The 18325-nt window shown below is 49.5% G+C and overlaps 1 protein-coding gene across 1 annotated transcript in view; it reads left to right on the top strand.

The window, feature by feature from the left end:
• The window catches only part of BICRA (BRD4 interacting chromatin remodeling complex associated protein), a 36596-nt gene extending 19827 nt beyond the window's left edge, over positions 1–16769 (top strand). The window contains exons 6-13 of the mRNA XM_056510854.1: positions 2722–2887; positions 4943–5244; positions 6538–6600; positions 8056–8114; positions 9646–9794; positions 11447–11541; positions 13606–13708; positions 15619–16769. Of these exons, the coding sequence (XP_056366829.1) occupies positions 2722–2887; positions 4943–5244; positions 6538–6600; positions 8056–8114; positions 9646–9794; positions 11447–11541; positions 13606–13708; positions 15619–16769 (2088 nt within the window). The remainder of the gene's footprint in view (positions 1–2721; positions 2888–4942; positions 5245–6537; positions 6601–8055; positions 8115–9645; positions 9795–11446; positions 11542–13605; positions 13709–15618) is intronic.
• Positions 16770–18325: the final 1556 nt, after the last annotated feature.

Raw genomic sequence — 18325 nt, 5'->3', positions numbered from 1 at the left:
TCACAAAAATTATCACAAAAATTATATCAAATAATGTAAATATTATCACAAAAATTATCACATAAATTACCCCAAAGATCCCAGCCCCGAGCGCTTCCAGCAGGTAAAACTGACCAGAAAATGTCATAAAATTTATCAGAATTATCCCAAAAATTTATCTGAAATATCCCAAAAATTATCACAAAAATTATATTAAATAATGTAAATATTATCACAAAAATTATCACATAAATTACCCCAAAGATCCCGGCCCCGAGTGCTTCCAGCAGGTAAAAAACACTAAAAAATGTCAAAAAAGTTATATAAAATATCCTAAAATTTATCAGAATTATCACAAAAATTATCACAAAAATTATATTAAATAATGTAAATATTATCGCAAAAATTACCCCAAACATCCCGGCCCCGAGCGCTTCCAGCAGGTAAAAACCACCAAAAAATGTCATAAAATTTATCAGAATTATCCCAAAAATTTACCTGAAATATCCCAAAAATTATCACAAAAATTATATCGAATAATGTAAATATTATCACAAAAATTATCACAAAAATTATATCAAATAATGTAAATATTTTCGCAAAAATTATCACATAAATTACCCAAAACATCCCGGCCCCGAGCGCTTCCAGCAGGTAAAAACCACCAGAAAATGTCATAAAATTTATCAGAATTATCCCAAAAATTTATCTGAAATATCCCAAAAACTATCACAAAAATTATATCAAATAATGTAAATATTATCACATAAATTACCCCAAAGATCCCGGCCCCGAGCGCTTCCAGCAGGTAAAAAACACCAAAAAATGTCATAAAATTTATCAGAATTATCCCAAAAATTTACCTGAAATATCACAAAATTTATCTGAAATACCACAAAAATTATCACAAAAATTATAAAAAAAAATTATTACAAAGATCCCGGCCCCAAGCGCTTCCAGCAGATAAAACTGACCAGAAATTATCGAAAAAGTTATATAAAATATCCTAAAATTTATCAGAATTATCACAAAAATTATCAGAAAAATTATCACAAAAATGATCAAAAAAATTGTAAAAATTATCACAAAAAATATCCCAAAAATTATCACAAAAATTATCAGAAATATTATCACAAATATCCTAAAAATTTTCCCAAATATTGTCCCAAAGATTATCCCAAATATCCCAAAAATTATCACCAATATCCCAAAAATTATTCCAAAAAATATCTCAAATATCCCAAAAATTATCAGAAATATTGTAGGGAAGATTATCCCAAATATCCCCAAAATTATCCCAAAAATTATCCCAAATATCCCAGGGGGAAAAATCCCAGGAATTCCCAAATCTCCTGAGGGGAATTCCTGGGAAATCCCAAAAATCCCAGAGGAAATCCCGAGAAATCCCAAAAATCCTGGCGGAAAATCTTGGGAAATCCCAAATTTCCTGGGAAAATCCCAAATTCCTGGGAAAATCCCAAATTCCTGGAAAATCCCAAATTCCTGGAAAATCCCAAATCCTGACCCCTGCTCTGATCCTGAGGGATTTCAGGGATTTGGGATTTCAGGGATTTGGGATTTTGGGGATTTGGGATTCAGGATTTGGGATTTCGGGATTTGGGATTTGGGATTTCAGGATTTGGGGATTCAGGATTTGGGATTTCAGGGATTTGGGATTTTGAGGGATTCAGGATTTGGGATTTCAGGGATTTGGGATTTGGATCCTGTTGGATTTGGGGGATTCAGGTTTTTGATCCTCCTGAATTTGGGATTTGGGGGATTCAGGTTTTGGGTCCTGATGGATTTGTGATTTCTGGGATTTGGGATTTCAGGATTTGGGATTTGGGATTTTGGGGATTTGGGATTTCAGGGATTTGGGATTTTGGGGATTCAGGATTTGGGATTTCAGGGATTTGGGATTTTGGGGGATTCAGTCTTTGGGATTTGGGGGATTTGGGATTTCAGGATTTGGGATCTGGGGGGAGTCACCTGCTGGGTCCTGCCAGATTTGGGGTTTTTGGGGGTTCCTTGATTTGGGATCTCTCTGGGTTTGGGGGTTTTGGGGTTTCTCTGCCATTCCTGACAGGGTTTGGGGAGTTTTTTGGGATTTTTGGGGATTTTTAGGCGTTCCATCCATTCCTGGTGGGTTTTTTTGGGGGAGTTGTTTGGGATTTTGGGATTATTTCGGGTTTCCATCCGTTCCTGACGGGGTTTTGGGGATTTTTTGGGGATTTTGGGTTTTTTTGGCGTTTCCATCCGTTCCTGATGGGGTTTTGGGGTGTTCTTGGGTTTTCATCCATTCCTGACGGATTTTGGGGTTTTTCTTGGGTTTCCATCCGTTCCTGATGGGATTTTGGGGTGTTTTGGGGATTTTGGGTTTTTTTGGGGTTTCCATCCATTCCTGACAGGATTTTGGGGTTTTTTTGGGGTTTCCATCCGTTCCTGACGGGTTTGGGGGGTGATTTTGGGGTTTTTTTTGGGTTTTTGTTTGGGTTTTTGGGGTTTCCATCCATTCCTGACGGGTTTTTGGGGTGTTTTTGGGGTTTTTGGGGTTTTTTGGGATTTCCATCCATTCCTGACGGATTTTTTGGGGTTTTTTGGGGTTTTCGGGGTTTTTTGGGGTTTCCATCCGTTCCTGACATGTTTTTCGGGGTTTTTTTGGGGTTTTTTTTAGTTTTTGGGGTTTTTTGGGGTTTCCATCCATTCCTGACGGGTTTTTGGGGTTTTTTTGGGGTTTCCCAGGTGCCCCAGGGGCTGCTCCTGCAGCCGAAGCCGCCCCCGTCCAGCCCGGCCCCGTTCCCGGCTCCGGCCGCTCCCGTCCTGGTTCCGGCGGCTCCGGGAACGCCCGGCCCGGCCCTGGCAGCCGCAACCGGAACCGGATCCGCAACCGGCGGCACCGCGGCCTCAGGTGGGTCCAAATCCCAGAATCCCCAAATCCCAAAATCCCAAAATCCCAAATCCCCAAAACCTAAATCCTCAAATCCCAAATCCCCAAATCCCAAATCCCCAAATCCCAAAATCCCAAATCCTGAAATCCCCAAATCCCCAAAACCTAAATCCTCAAATCCCCAAATCCCAAAATCCCAAATCCCCAAATCCCCAAAAGCCTAAATCCTCAAATCCCTAAATCCTCAAATCCCCAAATCCCAAATCCCCAAATCCCAAATCCCCAAATCCCAAAATCCCAAATCCCATAAACCCCAAACCCCAAATCCCAGAATCCCCAAATCCCATAAATCCCAAATCCCCAAATCCCCAAAACCTAAATCCTCAAATCCCCAAATCCCCAAATCCCCAAATCCCAAATCCTGAAATCCCCAAATCCTGAAATTCCGACGTCCTGGTACCGCGATATCCCAGATCCCAACATCCCAGTATCCCCCAGTGTCCCCCAGTGTCCCCCCGTGTCCCACCCCCACGTTTGGGAATTCCCTGGGATCCATTCCCAGAATTCCCAGTCCAAATTTCCCATTCCCATGTTGGAATTCCCATTCCCAATTCCCATTCCCAATTCCCATTTAGGAATTCCCAGTTTCCCAATTCCCATTTCCCGTTTCCCAATTCCCATTTAGGAATTCCCAGTTTCCCAATTCCCATTTCCCGTTTCCCAATTCCCATTTAGGAATTCCCAGTTTCCCAATTCCCATTTCCCGTTTCCCAATTCCCATTTAGGAATTCCCAGTTTCCTAATTTCCCAGTTTCCCATTCCCAATTCCCATGTTGGAATTCCCAGTTTCCCATTCCCAGTTTCCCATTTCCCATTCCCATTTCCCATTTAAGAATTCCCAGTTTCCCAGTTTCCCATTCCCAGTTTCCCAATTCCCAGTTTCCCAGTTTCCCATTCCCAGTTTCCCAGTTTCTCCGTTTCCCATTCCCATTCCCAATTTCCCATTCCCAGTTTCCCATTCCCATTTAGGAATTCCCAGTTTCCCATTCCCAGTATTCCCAGTATCCCCAGTATTCCCAGTATATCCCAGTATTCCCAGTTTCCCAGTTTCCCATTCCCATTTAGGAATTCCCAGTATTCCCAGTATTCCCAGTTCCCCCTCTCCCATTCCCAGTCATTCCCAGTATTCCCAGTTTCCCAGTTTCCCATTCCCATTTAGGAATTCCCAGTTTCCCAGTATTCCCAGTATTCCCAGTATTCCCAGTTTCCCAGTTTCCCATTCCCATTTAGGAATTCCCAGTATTCCCAGTATTCCCAGTTTCCCATTCCCAGTATTCCCAATTCCCAGTATTCCCATTCCCATTTAAAAATTCCCAGTATTCCCAGTATTCCCAGTTTCCCATTCCCAGTTTCCCCTCCCATTCCCAGTTCCCCCTCTCCCATTCCCAGTTTCCCATTCCCAGTATTCCCAGTTTCCCATTCCCAGTTCCCCCTCCCAATTTCCCATTCCCATTCCCAATTTCCCATTCCCAGTTTCCCATTCCCATTTAGGAATTCCCAGTATTCCCACTATTCCCAGTATTCCCAGTTTCCCGTTCCCAGTATTCCCAATTCCCAGTTTCTCATTCCCATTTAGGAATTCCCAATTCCCAGTATTCCCAGTATTCCCAGTTTCCCATTCCCATTTAGGAATTCCCAGTATTCCCAGTATTCCCTCTCCCATTCCCAGTTCTCCCAGTATTCCCAGTTCCCAGTTTCCCATTCCCATTTAGGAATTCCCAGTATTCCCAATTCCCAGTTTCCCATTCCCATTTAGGAATTCCCAGTATTCCCAGTATTCCCAGTATTCCCAGTATTCCCAGTTTCCCAGTTTCCCATTCCCATTTAGGAATTCCCAATTCCCAGTTTCCCATTCCCAGTATTCCCAATTCCCAGTTTCCCATTCCCATTTAGGAATTCCCAGTTTCCCATTCCCAGTCATTCCCAGTATTCCCAGTTTCCCATTCCCATTTAGGAATTCCCAGTATTCCCAGTATTCCCAGTATTCCCAGTATTCCCAGTTTCCCATTCCCGCAGGTTCCGGTTCCGCCCCGGCCGACTCGAAGCCGTTCTGCAGCGCCGCCGGCTCCGTTCCGGCTTCCGCTTCCGGTTCCGGTTCCGGTTCCATTCCCAGCTCCGTTCCCGGCTCCGTTCCCGGATCCGTTCCGGGTTCTGTTCCCAGCTCCGCTCCCGGCTCCATTCCCGGTTCCGCTCCGGGTTCCGCTCCCGGCTCCGCTCCCGGCTCCGCTCCGGGTTCCGCTCCGGGTTCCGTTCCCGCCGGCAAAGGGGCGGCTCCCGGCAAACCGGGGGCTCCCCTCCCCCCCCAGCAGCCCCCGCAGGTGAGAGACGGTCCAGAACTTTCCAGAACTTCCCAGAACTGTCCAGAACTCCCCAGAACTTTCCAGAACTGTCCAGAACTTCCCAGAACTGTCCAGAACTTCCCAGAACTTTCCAGAACTTCCCAGAACTGTCCAGAACTGTCCAGAACTTTCCAGAACTTCCCAGAACTTCCCAGAACTCCCCAGAACTGTCCAGAACTTCCCAGAACTTTCCAGAACTTCCCAGAACTGTCCAGAACTTCCCAGAACTTCCCAGAACTTTCCAGAACTGTCCAGAACTTCCCAGAACTTCCCAGAACTCCCCAGAACTGTCCAGAACTCTCCAGAACTCCCCAGAACTCCCCAGAACTCTCCAGAACTCCCCAGAACTTCCCAGAACTTCCCAGAACTTTCCAGAACTTTCCAGAACTCCCCAGAACTTTCCAGAACTTCCCAGAACTTCCCAGAACTTTCCAGAACTTCCCAGAACTCCCCAGAACTTTCCAGAACTTCCCAGAACTTTTCCAGTCTTTTCCAGGGCTCTTCCCATTTATTTCCTGGATTTCCCCTTTTTTTTCCCCATTTCTGCCTTCAGTTCCAGTTTTCCCACTCTAATTCCAATTTTATCCTTTTAATTCCATTTTTCCCCCTTTAATTCCATTTCCCCCTTTAATTCCATTTTCTCTCTCTTTAATTCCATTTTTTCCCAATTTAATTCCCACTTTTCCCCATTTTTTCGCCATTTTCCCATTTCTATTCCTGATTTTCTCCATTTTCTCCCTTTTATTTCCCATTTTTTTCCCCTTTGGGTTCCCCCCCTTTCCCAGCCCCAGGAATTTCCTGGCTCTTCCCAATTTTTTTCCCATTTTTCCCAATTTTTCCCCATTTTTTCCCCAATTTTTTCCCTATTTCTTCCCCAATTTTTTCCCCATTTCCCCCCCAATTTTTTCCCCATTTCCCCCAATTTTTTTCCCATTTTTTCCCCAGTTTTCCCAGTTTTTTTCCCATTTTTCCCCAATTTTTTCCCCATTTCTTCCCCAATTTTTTCCCCATCTTCCCCATTTTTTCCCCATTTTTCCCGTTTTTCCCTGTTTTTCCTGATTCTTTTCCCAATTTTTTTCCCCATTTTTCCCCATTTTTTCCCCATTTTTTCCCCCAATTTTTCCCCATTTTCCCCTATTTTTTCCCCATTTTTCCCCCAATTTTTTCCCCATTTTTCCCCCATTTTTTCCCATTTTTTTCCCCATTTTTTTCCCGATTATTTTTCCCCTTTTTCCCGATTCTTTTCCCAATTTTTTTCCCGTTTTTCCGCAGGTGAAGCCGGGTGGGATCAAGGGCCCCCCCCAACCCTCGGGGGGTGGGAAGGCCCCGCCCATGGTGAGTCCCAAAATCCCCAAAATTCACCCCAAAATCCCTGGAATTTACCAAAATCCCTGGAATTCACCCCAAAAATCCCATTAATTCCCCCCAAATCCTGGGAATTGCCCAAAATCCCTGGAATTCACCCCAAAATCCCGGGAATTTCCCAAAATCCCTTTAATCTGTTCCAAAATCCTGGGAATCCATCCCAAAATCTCTTTAATTCTCCCCAAATCCTGGGAATTGCCCAAAATCCCTGGAATTCACCTCAAAATCCAATGAATTTCCCAAAATCCCGTGAGTCTCTCCCAAAATCCTGGGAATTTTCCCCAAAATCTTGTTAATTTTCCCCAAAATCCTGGGAATTTTCCCCAAAATCCTGGGAATTTTCCCCAAATCCTGGGAATATTTCCCCAAATCCTGGGAATTTTCCCCAAAATCCAGGAATTCTGCTCAAATCTGGGGATTTTTCCCCAAAATCTCGTTAATTTTTCCCAAATCCTGGGAATTTTCCCCAAATTCGGGGATTTTTCCCCAAATCCCGGGAATTCTCCCCAAATCCTGGGAATTCTGCACAAAATCTTGTTAATTTTTCCCAAATCCCGGGATTTTTCCCCAAAATCTCGTTAATTTTCCTGAAATCCTGGGAATTTTCCCCAAAATCCCGGGAATTTTCCCCAAATCCTGGGAATTCTCCCCAAATCCTGGGAATTTTCCCCAAAATCCCGGGAATTTTCCCCAAATCCCGGGAATTCTCCCCAAAAATCCCATTAATTCCCCCCAAATCCTGGGAATTGCCCAAAATCCCTGGAATTCACCCCAAAATCCCGGGAATTTCCCAAAATACCTTTAATCTGTTCCAAAATCCTGGGAATCCATCCCAAAATCTCTTTAATTCTCCCCAAATCCTGGGAATTGCCCAAAATCCCTGGAATTCACCTCAAAATCCAATGAATTTCCCAAAATCCCGTGAGTCTCTCCCAAAATCCTGGGAATTTTCCCCAAAGTCTCGTTAATTTTCCCCAAAATCCTGGGAATTTTCCCCAAATCCTGGGAATATTTCCCCAAATCCTGGGAATTTTCCCCAAAATCCAGGAATTCTGCCCAAATCTGGGGATTTTTCCCCAAAATCTCGTTAATTTTTCCCAAATCCTGGGAATTCTCCCCAAATCCCGGGAATTCTCCCCAAATTCCAGCAATTCTCCCCAAATTCCAGCAATTCTGCCCAAATCCTGGGAATTCTGCACAAAATCTCGTTAATTTTTCCCAAATCCCGGGAATTCTCCCCAAAATCCCGGGAATTCTCCCCAAATTCCAGCAATTCTGCCCAAATCCTGGGAATTCTGCACAAAATCTTGTTAATTTTTCCCAAATCCCGGGATTTTTCCCCAAAACCTCGTTAATTCTCCCCAAAATCCTGGGAATTCTCCCCAAATCCCGGGAATTCTCCCCAAATCCGGGGATTTTCCGCAGCTGGAGGCGAAGTTGGCGCTGAAGAAGCCGCCGGTGCTGCAGCCCAGTAAGGAGGCCTGGTAAGGAACTGGGAGCACTGGGAGCGCTGGGAACGCTGGGAACTCCTGCTGGGAACGCTGGGAACTCCTGCTGGGAATGCTGGGAATTCCTGCTGGGAATTCTCACTGGGAATTCTGGGAATTCTCGCTGGGAATGGTGGGAATTCTTACTGGGAATTTTGGGAATTCTCACTGGGAATGGTGGGAATTCCCACTGGGAATGCTGGGAATTCCCACTGAGAATTTTGGGAATTTTCACTGGGAATTCTGGGAATTCCTGCTGGGAATGCTGGGAATTCTCACTGGGAATGCTGGGAATTCTCCCTGGGAATGATGGGAATTCCTGCTCGAATGCTGGGAATTCTCACTGGGAATGGTGGGAATTCCTGCAGGGAATGGTGGGAATTCTCACTGGGAATGCTGGGAATTCCCACTGGGAATTTTGGGAATTTTCACTGGGAATTCTGGGAATTCCTGCTGGGAATGCTGGGAATTCTCACTGGGAATTTTGGGAATTCTCACTGGGAATACTGGGAATTCCTGCTGGGAATGCTGGGATGGGAAATCCTGTCCCTGTTTGTTCTGGAAATCGGGATCCCAAATTCTGGAATTCCTCCCTGATCCCAAAATCTGAGAATCCCCAATCCCAAAATCTCCAATTTCCTGATCCCCAAAATCCCAGAATTCCCAATCCCAGAATCCCAGAATTCCTGGTTCCAAAATGCTGGAATTCCCAAATCCCTGAATCCCCAAATTCCCAAAGTCCCAGAATTTCCAGAATTCCCCAAAGTCCCGGAGTTCCCAAAGATCCCCAAATTCCCCAAAATCCCGGAATTCCCCAAATCTCAGAACTCCCAATCCCAAATCCCCCAAATTTCCCGAATCCCCTGATTCCCAAAATTCCCGAATTCCCCATCCCAAATCCCGGAATTCCTGATCCCAATCCCAAAATCCCTGAATTCCCCAAATTGCCCAATTCCCCCAAAATTCCCACAATTCCCCAATTCCCCCGAATTTCCAAAATCCCCCAAATCCCCTAAATGCCCGAATTCCCCAATTCCCCTGGAAATCTTCAAATTCCCAAAATTCCCCGAAATTCCCAAAATCCCCCAAAATTCCCAAAATCCTCAAAATCCCCCAAAATCCCCCAAATCCCCCAAAATCCCCAAAATTCCCAAAATGCCCCCAAATCTCCAAAATCCGCAAAATCCCGGAAATTCCCCAAATCCCCCAAATCCCCCAAAATTCCCCAAATCCCCCAAATCCCCCAAAATCCTCAAAATCCCCAAATTCCCCCAAAATTCCCAAAAATCCTCAAAATCCCCAAAATCCCCTAAAATCCCCCATCCCCCAAATCCCCCAAATCCCCCAAAATCCCCAAAATCCCCCACCCAAATCCCCCAAATCCCCCAAATTCCCCAAAATCCCCTAAAATCCCCAAAATCCCCCAAATCCCCCAAAATCCCCCAGAATCCCCCAAATCCCCCAAATTCCCCAAATCCCCCAAATCCCCCAAATCCCCAAATCCCCCAAGTTCCCGTTTCTCCCGCAGCCTCCTGGAGCAGCTGCACCGGCACCAGGGCTCGGTGCTGCACCCCGAGTTCCGCACGCCCTTCCGCTCGGTGGGCGACGCCCTGCGCCGGCTGCTGCCCTACCACGTGTACCAGGGCGTGCTGCCCGGCCAGCCCGAGTGCCAGCGCGGTGAGCGTGTGTCGCGATATGTCGCGATATATCGCGATATGTGGGGATACATGGGGATATCGGGGTGTATCGGGATATGGGGTATGGGCTGCCCTACCACGTGTACCAGGGCGTGCTGCCCGGCCAGCCCGAGTGCCAGCGCGGTGAGCGTGTGTCGCGATATGTCGCGATATATCGCGATATGTGGGGATACATGGGGATATCGGGGTGTATCGGGATATGGGGTGTATGGGCTGCCCTACCACGTGTACCAGGGCGTGCTGCCCGGCCAGCCCGAGTGCCAGCGCGGTGAGCGCGTGTCGTGATACGCCGCGATATATCGCGATATGTGGGGATATACGGGGATATCGGGGTGTATCGGGATATGGGGTGTATGGGCTGCCCTACCACGTGTACCAGGGCGTGCTGTCCCTGTGCCAGAGGTGTGAGAGGATATCGCGATACGTCGCGATATGTGGGGATATCGTGATATACGGGATATACGGGATGTATGGGATATGTGGGGTATGTGGGGTTTATGGGGTGAACGCTGCCCTGCCACACGCACCCGTGAGATTGCCAGAGGGGTGAGAGGATATCGCGATATGCCGCGATATATCGCGATATGTCGGGATATATGGGGATATCGGGGTATATCGGGATATGGGGTGTATGGGCTGCCCTACCACGTGTACCAGGGGGTGCTGTCCCTGTGCCAGAGGGGTGAGAGGATATCGCGATATGTTGCGGTGTGTCGCGATATTGCGATATACGGGATATATCGGGTGCGGGGCGAACGCTGCCCTGCCACGCGCGCCGGTGAGATTGCCAGAGGGGTGGGAGGATATCGCGATACATCGGGGATGTCACGACGCGGGACACGTCGCGATATATCGGGAATGTCGCGACACGGGGAACGTGGGAGTGGCTGGAACGCTGCGATAACGGGGCCCCCCTGCCCTGCCCCGCCCTGCCCCGCCCCTTCCCCCCCTCCTGCTCCTCTCCCGCATTCCCGTTCCTGTTCTCATTCCCATTCCCGTTATTCCCGTTATCCCATTCCCGTTATCCCGTTATTCCCGTTCCCACCGTTATCCCATTCCCGTTTTCATTCCCATTCCCGTTATTCCCATTCCCGTTATTCCCGTTCCCATTTATTTCCGTTATTCCCATTCCCGTTATTCCCGTTCCCGTTATTCCCATTCCCGTTTTCATTCCCGTTATTCCCATTCCCGTTTTCCCATTATCCTGTTATCATTATTCCCATTCCCGTTATTCCCATTCCCGTTATTCCCATTCCCGTTTTCATTCCCATCCCCGTTATTCCCATTGTCATTCCTGTTCCCATTCCCCTTATCCCGTTGTCATTCCCGTCATTCCCATTCCCGTTATTCCCGTTCTTCCCGTTTTTCCCGCTGTCATTCCCTCCGTTCCCATTCCCCTTATCCTGTTGTCATTCCCCTTATTATTCCCCTCATTCCCATTCCCGTTTTTCCCGCTGTCATTCCCGTTATCCCATTCCCGTTATTCCTGTTCCCATTCCCGCTATCCCACTCCCGTCATTCCCGTCATTCCCGTTATCCCACAATTCCCATCATCCCGTTATCCCATTATCCCACAATTCCTGTCATCCCGTTATCCCACAATTCCCGTCATTCCCGTTATCCCGTTCCCAGTGGACGAGGAGTTCGAGGCGGTGTCGGAGCAGCTGCTGCGGCGCACGAGGGCGATGCTGAACAAATACCGGCTGCTGCTGCTCGAGGAGTCACGGGTGAGCCTGATCCTAAATCCTGATCCTAAATCCTGATCCTGGTCCTGAATCCTGATCCTAAATCCTGATCCTAAATCCTGATCCCTGATCCTAAATCCTGATCCTGATCCCTGATCCTGATCCCAAACCCTGATCCCAAATCCCTGCTGAACAAATACCGACTGCTGCTGCTCGAGGAGTCACGGGTGAGAGACAAATCCTGATCCTAAATCCTGATCCCAAATCCTGATCCTAAATCCTGATCCCTGATCCTGACCCCAAATCCTGATCCTGATCCTAAATCCTGATCCTAAATCCTGATCCTAAATCCTGATCCCTGATCCTGACCCCAAATCCTGATCCTGATCCTAAATCCTGATCCTAAATCCTGATCCCTGATCCTGACCCCAAACCCTGATCCCAAATCCCTGCTGAACAAATACCGGCTGCTGCTGCTGGAGGAGTCACGGGTGAGACACAAATCCTGATCCTAAATCCTGATCCCAAATCCTGATCCCAAACCCTGATCCCAAATCCCTGCTGAACAAATACCGGCTGCTGCTGCTCGAGGAGTCACGGGTGAGACAGACCCTAAATCCTGATCCTAAATCCTGATCCTAAATCCTGATCCCAAATCCTGATCCTGATCCCTGATCCTGATCCCAAATCCCTGCTGAACAAATACCGGCTGCTGCTGCTGGAGGAGTCACGGGTGAGACACAAATCGTGATCCTAAATCCTGATCCTAAATCCTGATCCTGATCCCAAATCCTGATCCTAAATCCTGATCCCAAATCCTGATCCTAAATCCTGATCCTGATCCCAAATCCTGATCCCAAACCCTGATCCCAAATCCTGATCCCAAATCCCTGCTGAACAAATACCGGCTGCTGCTGCTGGAGGAGTCACGGGTGAGCCTGACCCCAAATCCTGATCCTGATCCCAAATCCTGATCCCAAATCCTGATCCCAAATCCTGACCCCAAATCCTGATCCTAAATCCTGATCCCAAATCCTGGTCCTGATCCCAAACCCTGATCCCTGATCCTGATCCCAAACCCTGATCCCAAATCCTGATCCCAAACCCTGATCCCAAACCCTGATCCCAAATCCTGATCCTGATCCCAAATCCTGATCCCTGATCCTGATCCCAAATCCTAATCCCTGATCCTGATCCTAAATCCTGATCCCAAACCCTGATCCCAAATCCCTGCTGAACAAATACCGGCTGCTGCTGCTGGAGGAGTCACGGGTGAGACACAAACCCCAAATCCCTGTTCCCCGCAGCGCTCCAGCCCCTCGGCAGAGATGGTGATGATCCCAAATCCCAAATCCCTGACCCCAAATCCCAATCCTTGTATCCCCCCCAGCGCTCCAGCCCCTCTGCAGAGATGGTGATGACCCCAATCCCAAACCCCTGACCCCAAATCCCAATCCCATTATCCCCGCAGCGCTCCAGCCCCTCGGCAGAGATGGTGATGATCCCAAATCCCAAATCCCAATCCCAATCCCAATCCCATTTCCTGTGTCCCTATAGCGCTCCAGCCCCTCTGCAGAGATGGTGATGATCCCAATCCCAAATCCCAAATCCCATTTCCACAGCGCTCCAGCCCCTCTGCAGAGATGGTGATGATCCCAATCCCAATCCCAAATCCCAATCCCTGTTCCCCGCAGCGCTCCAGCCCCTCTGCAGAGATGGTGATGATCCCAATCCCAAATCCCAAATCCCAAATCCCAAATCCCTGATCCCAAATCCCAATCCCAAATCCCAATCCCAAATCCCAATCCCTGTTCCCCGCAGCGCTCCAGCCCCTCGGCAGAGATGGTGATGATCCCAAATCCCAAATCCCTGACCCCAAATCCCAAATCCCAATCCCAATCCCGTTATCCCCGCAGCGCTCCAGCCCCTCGGCAGAGATGGTGATGATCCCAAATCCCAAAGCCCAACTCCCTGACCCCAAATCCCAAATCCCGTTATCCCCGCAGCGCTCCAGCCCCTCTGCAGAGATGGTGATGATCCCAATCCCAAATCCCTGACCCCAAATCCCAAATCCCTGATCCCAAATCCCATTTCCTGTCCCTACAGCGCTCCAGCCCCTCGGCAGAGATGGTGATGATCGACAGGATTTTCATCCAGGAGGAGAAGACGGCGCTGGCGCTCGACCGGCAGCTGGCGCGGGACCGGCCCGGTGAGCGGGATAGGGATTGGGGTTTGGGATTGGGATTTGGGGATTGGGATTGGGATTTGGGATTGGGGATATGGGGATTGGGATTTGGGATTAGGGATTTGGGATTGGGGATCTGGGACAGGCCCGGTGAGTGGCGGGATTGGGATCGGGATCGGGGTTTGGGATCTGGGATTGGGGATTTGGGGATTTGGGAATGGGATCCGGGACCGGCCTGGTGAGCAGCGGGATTGGGATCTGGGTTGGGGTTTGGGGATTTGGGATTGGGGTTTGGGGATTTGGGATCTGGGATTTGGGAATGGGATCCGGGACCGGCCCAGTGAGCGGCGGGATTGGGATCGGGGTTTGGGGATTGGGGATTGGATTGGGATTGGGGATTGGGGCTGGGATCCGGGACCAGCCCGGTGAGCAGCGGGATTTGGGGTTGGGATTTGGGAACGGGGTTGGGATTTGGGATCTGGGAATGGGATCTGGGACCGGCCCAGTGAGCAGCAGGGTCGGGATTTGGGATTGGGATTTGGGATCTCGGTTTTGGGATTTGGTATTGGGATTGGGATTTGGGATCTGGGATCTGGGATCTGGGATCTGGGATTGGGATTTGGGATTGGGATTTGGGATTTGGGATCCGGGACCGGCTCGGTGAGCAGCGGGGTCGGGATTTGGGATTGGGATCTGGGATTTGGGATTTGGGATTTGGGATCTGGGATTTGGGATTTGGGATTTGGGAATGGGGCTGGCAATGGGATCTGGGGTTGGGATCCCTGACGGGAATGGGGGGGAATCCCAGGAATGGGATCCTGGGAATGGGATTCTGGGAATGGGATCCCGGGAATGGGATTCTGGGAATGGGATTCTGGGAATGGGATTCTGGGAATGGGATTCCCGGGGTTTGGGGTGGGGTCGTTGGGGTTTGGGACCTGCCAAAGGCCCGTCCAAAAATCAGGGGTCAATTAAGGGTTAATTAAGGGTCAATTAAGAGTTTATTAAGGGACAATTAAGGGTTTATTAAGGGTCTATTAAGGGTTTATTAAGGGTCTATTAAGGGTTTATTAAGGGTTTATTAAGGGCCAATTAAGGATCAATTAAGGGTTTATTAAGGGTCAATTAAGGGTTTCTTAAGGGTCTATTAAGGGTTTATTAAGTGTTTATTAAGGGTCAATTAAGGATCAATTAAGGGTTTATTAAGGGTCAATTAAGGATCAATTAAGGGTTTATTAAGGGTCTGTTAAGGGTCAATTAAGGGTTTATTCAGGATTAGTTAAGGGTTTATTGAGGGTCAATTACAGGTTTATTAAGAGTCAATTAAGGATAAAGGAAAGATTTATTAGGGGTCAATTAAGGGTCAATGAAAGGTTTATTAAGGGTCAATTAAGGATAAATTAAGAGTTTATTAAGGCTAAATTAAATGTGCATTCAGGGTCAATTAAGCATAAATTAAAGATTTACTAAGGGTCAATTAAGGGTAAATTAAAGGTTTATTAAAGGTCAATTAAGGTTTATTCAGGGTCAATCCAGGGTCAATCAGAGGTCACTTCGGGGTCAGCCAAGGGTCAATCAAAGCTTTATTAAGGGTCAATCAAAGGTCAATCAAAGATTTATTAAGGGTCAATCCAGGGTCAATCAAAGATTTATTAAGGGTCAGTCAAGGGTCAGTCAAAGCTTTATTAAGGGTCAATCAAAGCTTTATTAAGGGTCAATCAAGGGTCAATCAAAGCTTTATTAAGGGTCAATCCAGGGTCAGTCAAGGGTCACTTCAGGGCCAGCCGAGGCCCCGCCCCCTCTCTGGATTTTTGGGTTCCCGAGGGACGAATCCCGTGGGAAAAGGCAAATTTTGGGCGGGAAAAAACTGGGGCAATGAATGTAATCATTATGCAAATGAGCTCTAATTAGCGCCCCCCCTCCTTCCCTTGCAGACGAATACGTCTCTTCATCCTCCTCCTCCTCCTCCTCCCGCTCCCACCCCCTCCCCCCTTCCTCCTCCTCCTCCTCCCTGCCCCTCCCCCAACCCTCCCCCGCCCCTCCCCCTCCCTCCCCCGCCCCTCCCCCTCCCCCCGCCCCCCCAAAGCTGCTGATCAAGCACGGGGGGGGCTCCCCCAGCGTCACCTGGCTGGGGGAGGGGCGCGACCCCCAACCCCGCGACCCCCCCCGGGATTTCCGTGGCGGTGGGGGAGGGGCGGGGGCGGGTGGGGGCGGGGGAGGGGCCGGGGGCGGGGGAGGGGAGGAGGAGGCGCTGCCGTCGCGCAGCCGCCCCCCGATGAAGACGTACGAGGCGCGGAGCCGCATCGGGCTCAAGCTGAAGATCAAGCAGGAGGCCGGGCTGAGCAAGGTGATCCACAACACGGCGCTGGACCCCGCGGCGCAGCTCAACGGCTCGCTGGAGAAAAAACCCGCCCCGGCATCTTCATCTTCATCGTCGTCATCATCATCATCCTCGCCCGCCGTGCCGTGCCGCCTCCCGCTGAGGAAGAGCTACCGGGAGAGCCCCGAGCAGCCGCGCCGGGCGGCGCCGCCAGCGCGGGTCCGCGGGAAGGGAGCGGCCGAGGAGGCGTCGGACGGCGAGGAGGAGGAGGAGGAGGAAGGAGGAGGAGGAGCGGGAGGAGGAGGAGGAGGAGGAGGAGGAGGAGGAGGAGGAAGAGCGGGGCTGTGGGGCGGCAAGAGGAGGAAGGCGGAGGTGTCGGACGTGGACAACGCGTCCTTCTCCAGCGACAGCCCGCAGGACGATTCGCTGAGCGAGCACCTGCAGAGCGCCATCGACAGCATCCTGAACCTGCAGCAGCACCCGCGGGGCGGCACCGGCACCGGCACCGGCACCGGCACCGGCACCGGCACCGGGACCGCGGCGGCACCGGGAGCGGGAACGGGAACCGGCACCGCGCCGGGAATGGGACTGGGATCAACGCCGGGAATGGGACTGGGAGCGGCACCGGGACTGGGATCGGCACCGGGACTGGGATCGGCACCGGCACCGGCACCGGGAGCCGCCCCCGGCCCCCCCCGCCTGCTGCCGGTGCCCCCCCCCAGCCACAACGGCGGCCTCGGCGCCGCCCGGACGTGCACGAGATGACGGCCGGGAAAAACGGGGAGGGGGGAAAAAAAGGAAAAAAACAAAAAAAAACCAGGAAGAGACAGAAGGAAAGGAGCGGGAAAATGTGCCGGGAATGGGGGAAAAAAACAACCGGGAAAGTGTTGAGGGAATGGGGGAAAAAAACAACCGGGAAAATGTGCCGGGAATGGGGGAAAAACCGGGAAAATGTGCCGGGAATGGGGGAAAAAACCGGGAAAGTGTTGAGGGAATGGGGGAAAAAAACAACCGGGAAAATGTGCCGGGAATGGGGGAAAAACAACCGGGAAAGTGTTGAGGGAATGGGGAAAAACCGGGAAAATGTGCCGGGAATGGGGGAAAAAACCGGGAAAGTGTTGAGGGAATGGGGGAAAAAAACAACCGGGAAAATGTGCCGGGAATGGGGGAAAAACAACCGGGAAAGTGTTGAGGGAATGGGGGAAAAAGAAACGGGAAAATGTGCCGGGAATGGGGGAAAAACAACCGGGAAAGTGTTGAGGGAATGGGGGAAAAAGAAACGGGAATGGGGAAAAAACCAACCGGGAAAATGATCCGGGAATGGGAAAAAAGATCTGGAAATGGGGAAAAAACCGGGAAAATGTGCCGGGAATGGGAAATTCGGGATCGGCCCCAGGGTAAGAAATTCGGGAATGAGGGAGAGAAAATTCGGGATCAGCCTCGGGATTGGAAATTCGGGAATGGGGGATCGGTCCCGGGAGAGGAAATTTGGGAATGAAGGAGAGAAAATTTGGGATCGACCCCAGGATAAGAAATTCGGGAATGGGGGAGAGGAGCCGCCCTGGGACTGAAAATTTGGGAATGCGGGATCAGCCCCGGGACTGGAAATTCGGGATGGGATTTTTCCCCGGGATTTCGGGATTTTTTTCCCGAATTTCCCGGGACTGGAAGTTCGGGAATGTGGGAAAGGATCGGAGAGTCCCGGGAGAGGAAATTGGGGAAAATCCGTCGGGATTGGGGAACCCCAAATTTATTTATCGGGAATGGGAACCCCAAATTTATCGGGATCGGGATTTGGGATTTTGGGATCTGGGATTTTGGGGTGTTGGGATTTTGGGATTTGGGATTTTGGGATTCGAATTGGAATTGGAATTTTGGGATTTTCGGAATCGGGATTTGGGATTTGGGAATTTGGGATTCAGGATTTTGGGATTTGGAATTTTGGGATTTGGGATTTTAGGGTTTTGGGATTCAGGATTTTGAGATTCAGGATTTGGGATTTTGGGATTTGGATTTGGGATTCAGGATTTAGGATTTTGGGATTCGAATTGGAATTGGGGATTTGGGATTTGGAATTTTGGGATTTGGGATTTTGGGATTTGGGATTTTGGGATTCAGGATTGGGATTTTGGGACTGGGAGCAGCAGCAGCGTGGGAAGATCCCAAATCCCTCGGAGCCCCCGGATTGAATTTCCATTTTCCCCTTTTTCCCCCAAATCTTTTTTTTTGGGATCTGCCCCAGACCCAGGACGGAATTCCCGCCCAAAATCTCCCCCAAAAGGAACAAAATCCCGAATTATCCCGAATTTCCTTTTTTAAAT

This window comes from Oenanthe melanoleuca, chromosome 25 (genome assembly GCF_029582105.1).
Source record: "Oenanthe melanoleuca isolate GR-GAL-2019-014 chromosome 25, OMel1.0, whole genome shotgun sequence".
Classification (NCBI taxonomy): Eukaryota; Metazoa; Chordata; class Aves; order Passeriformes; family Muscicapidae; genus Oenanthe; species Oenanthe melanoleuca.
This window is presented reverse-complemented; position numbering and strand designations above follow the sequence as displayed.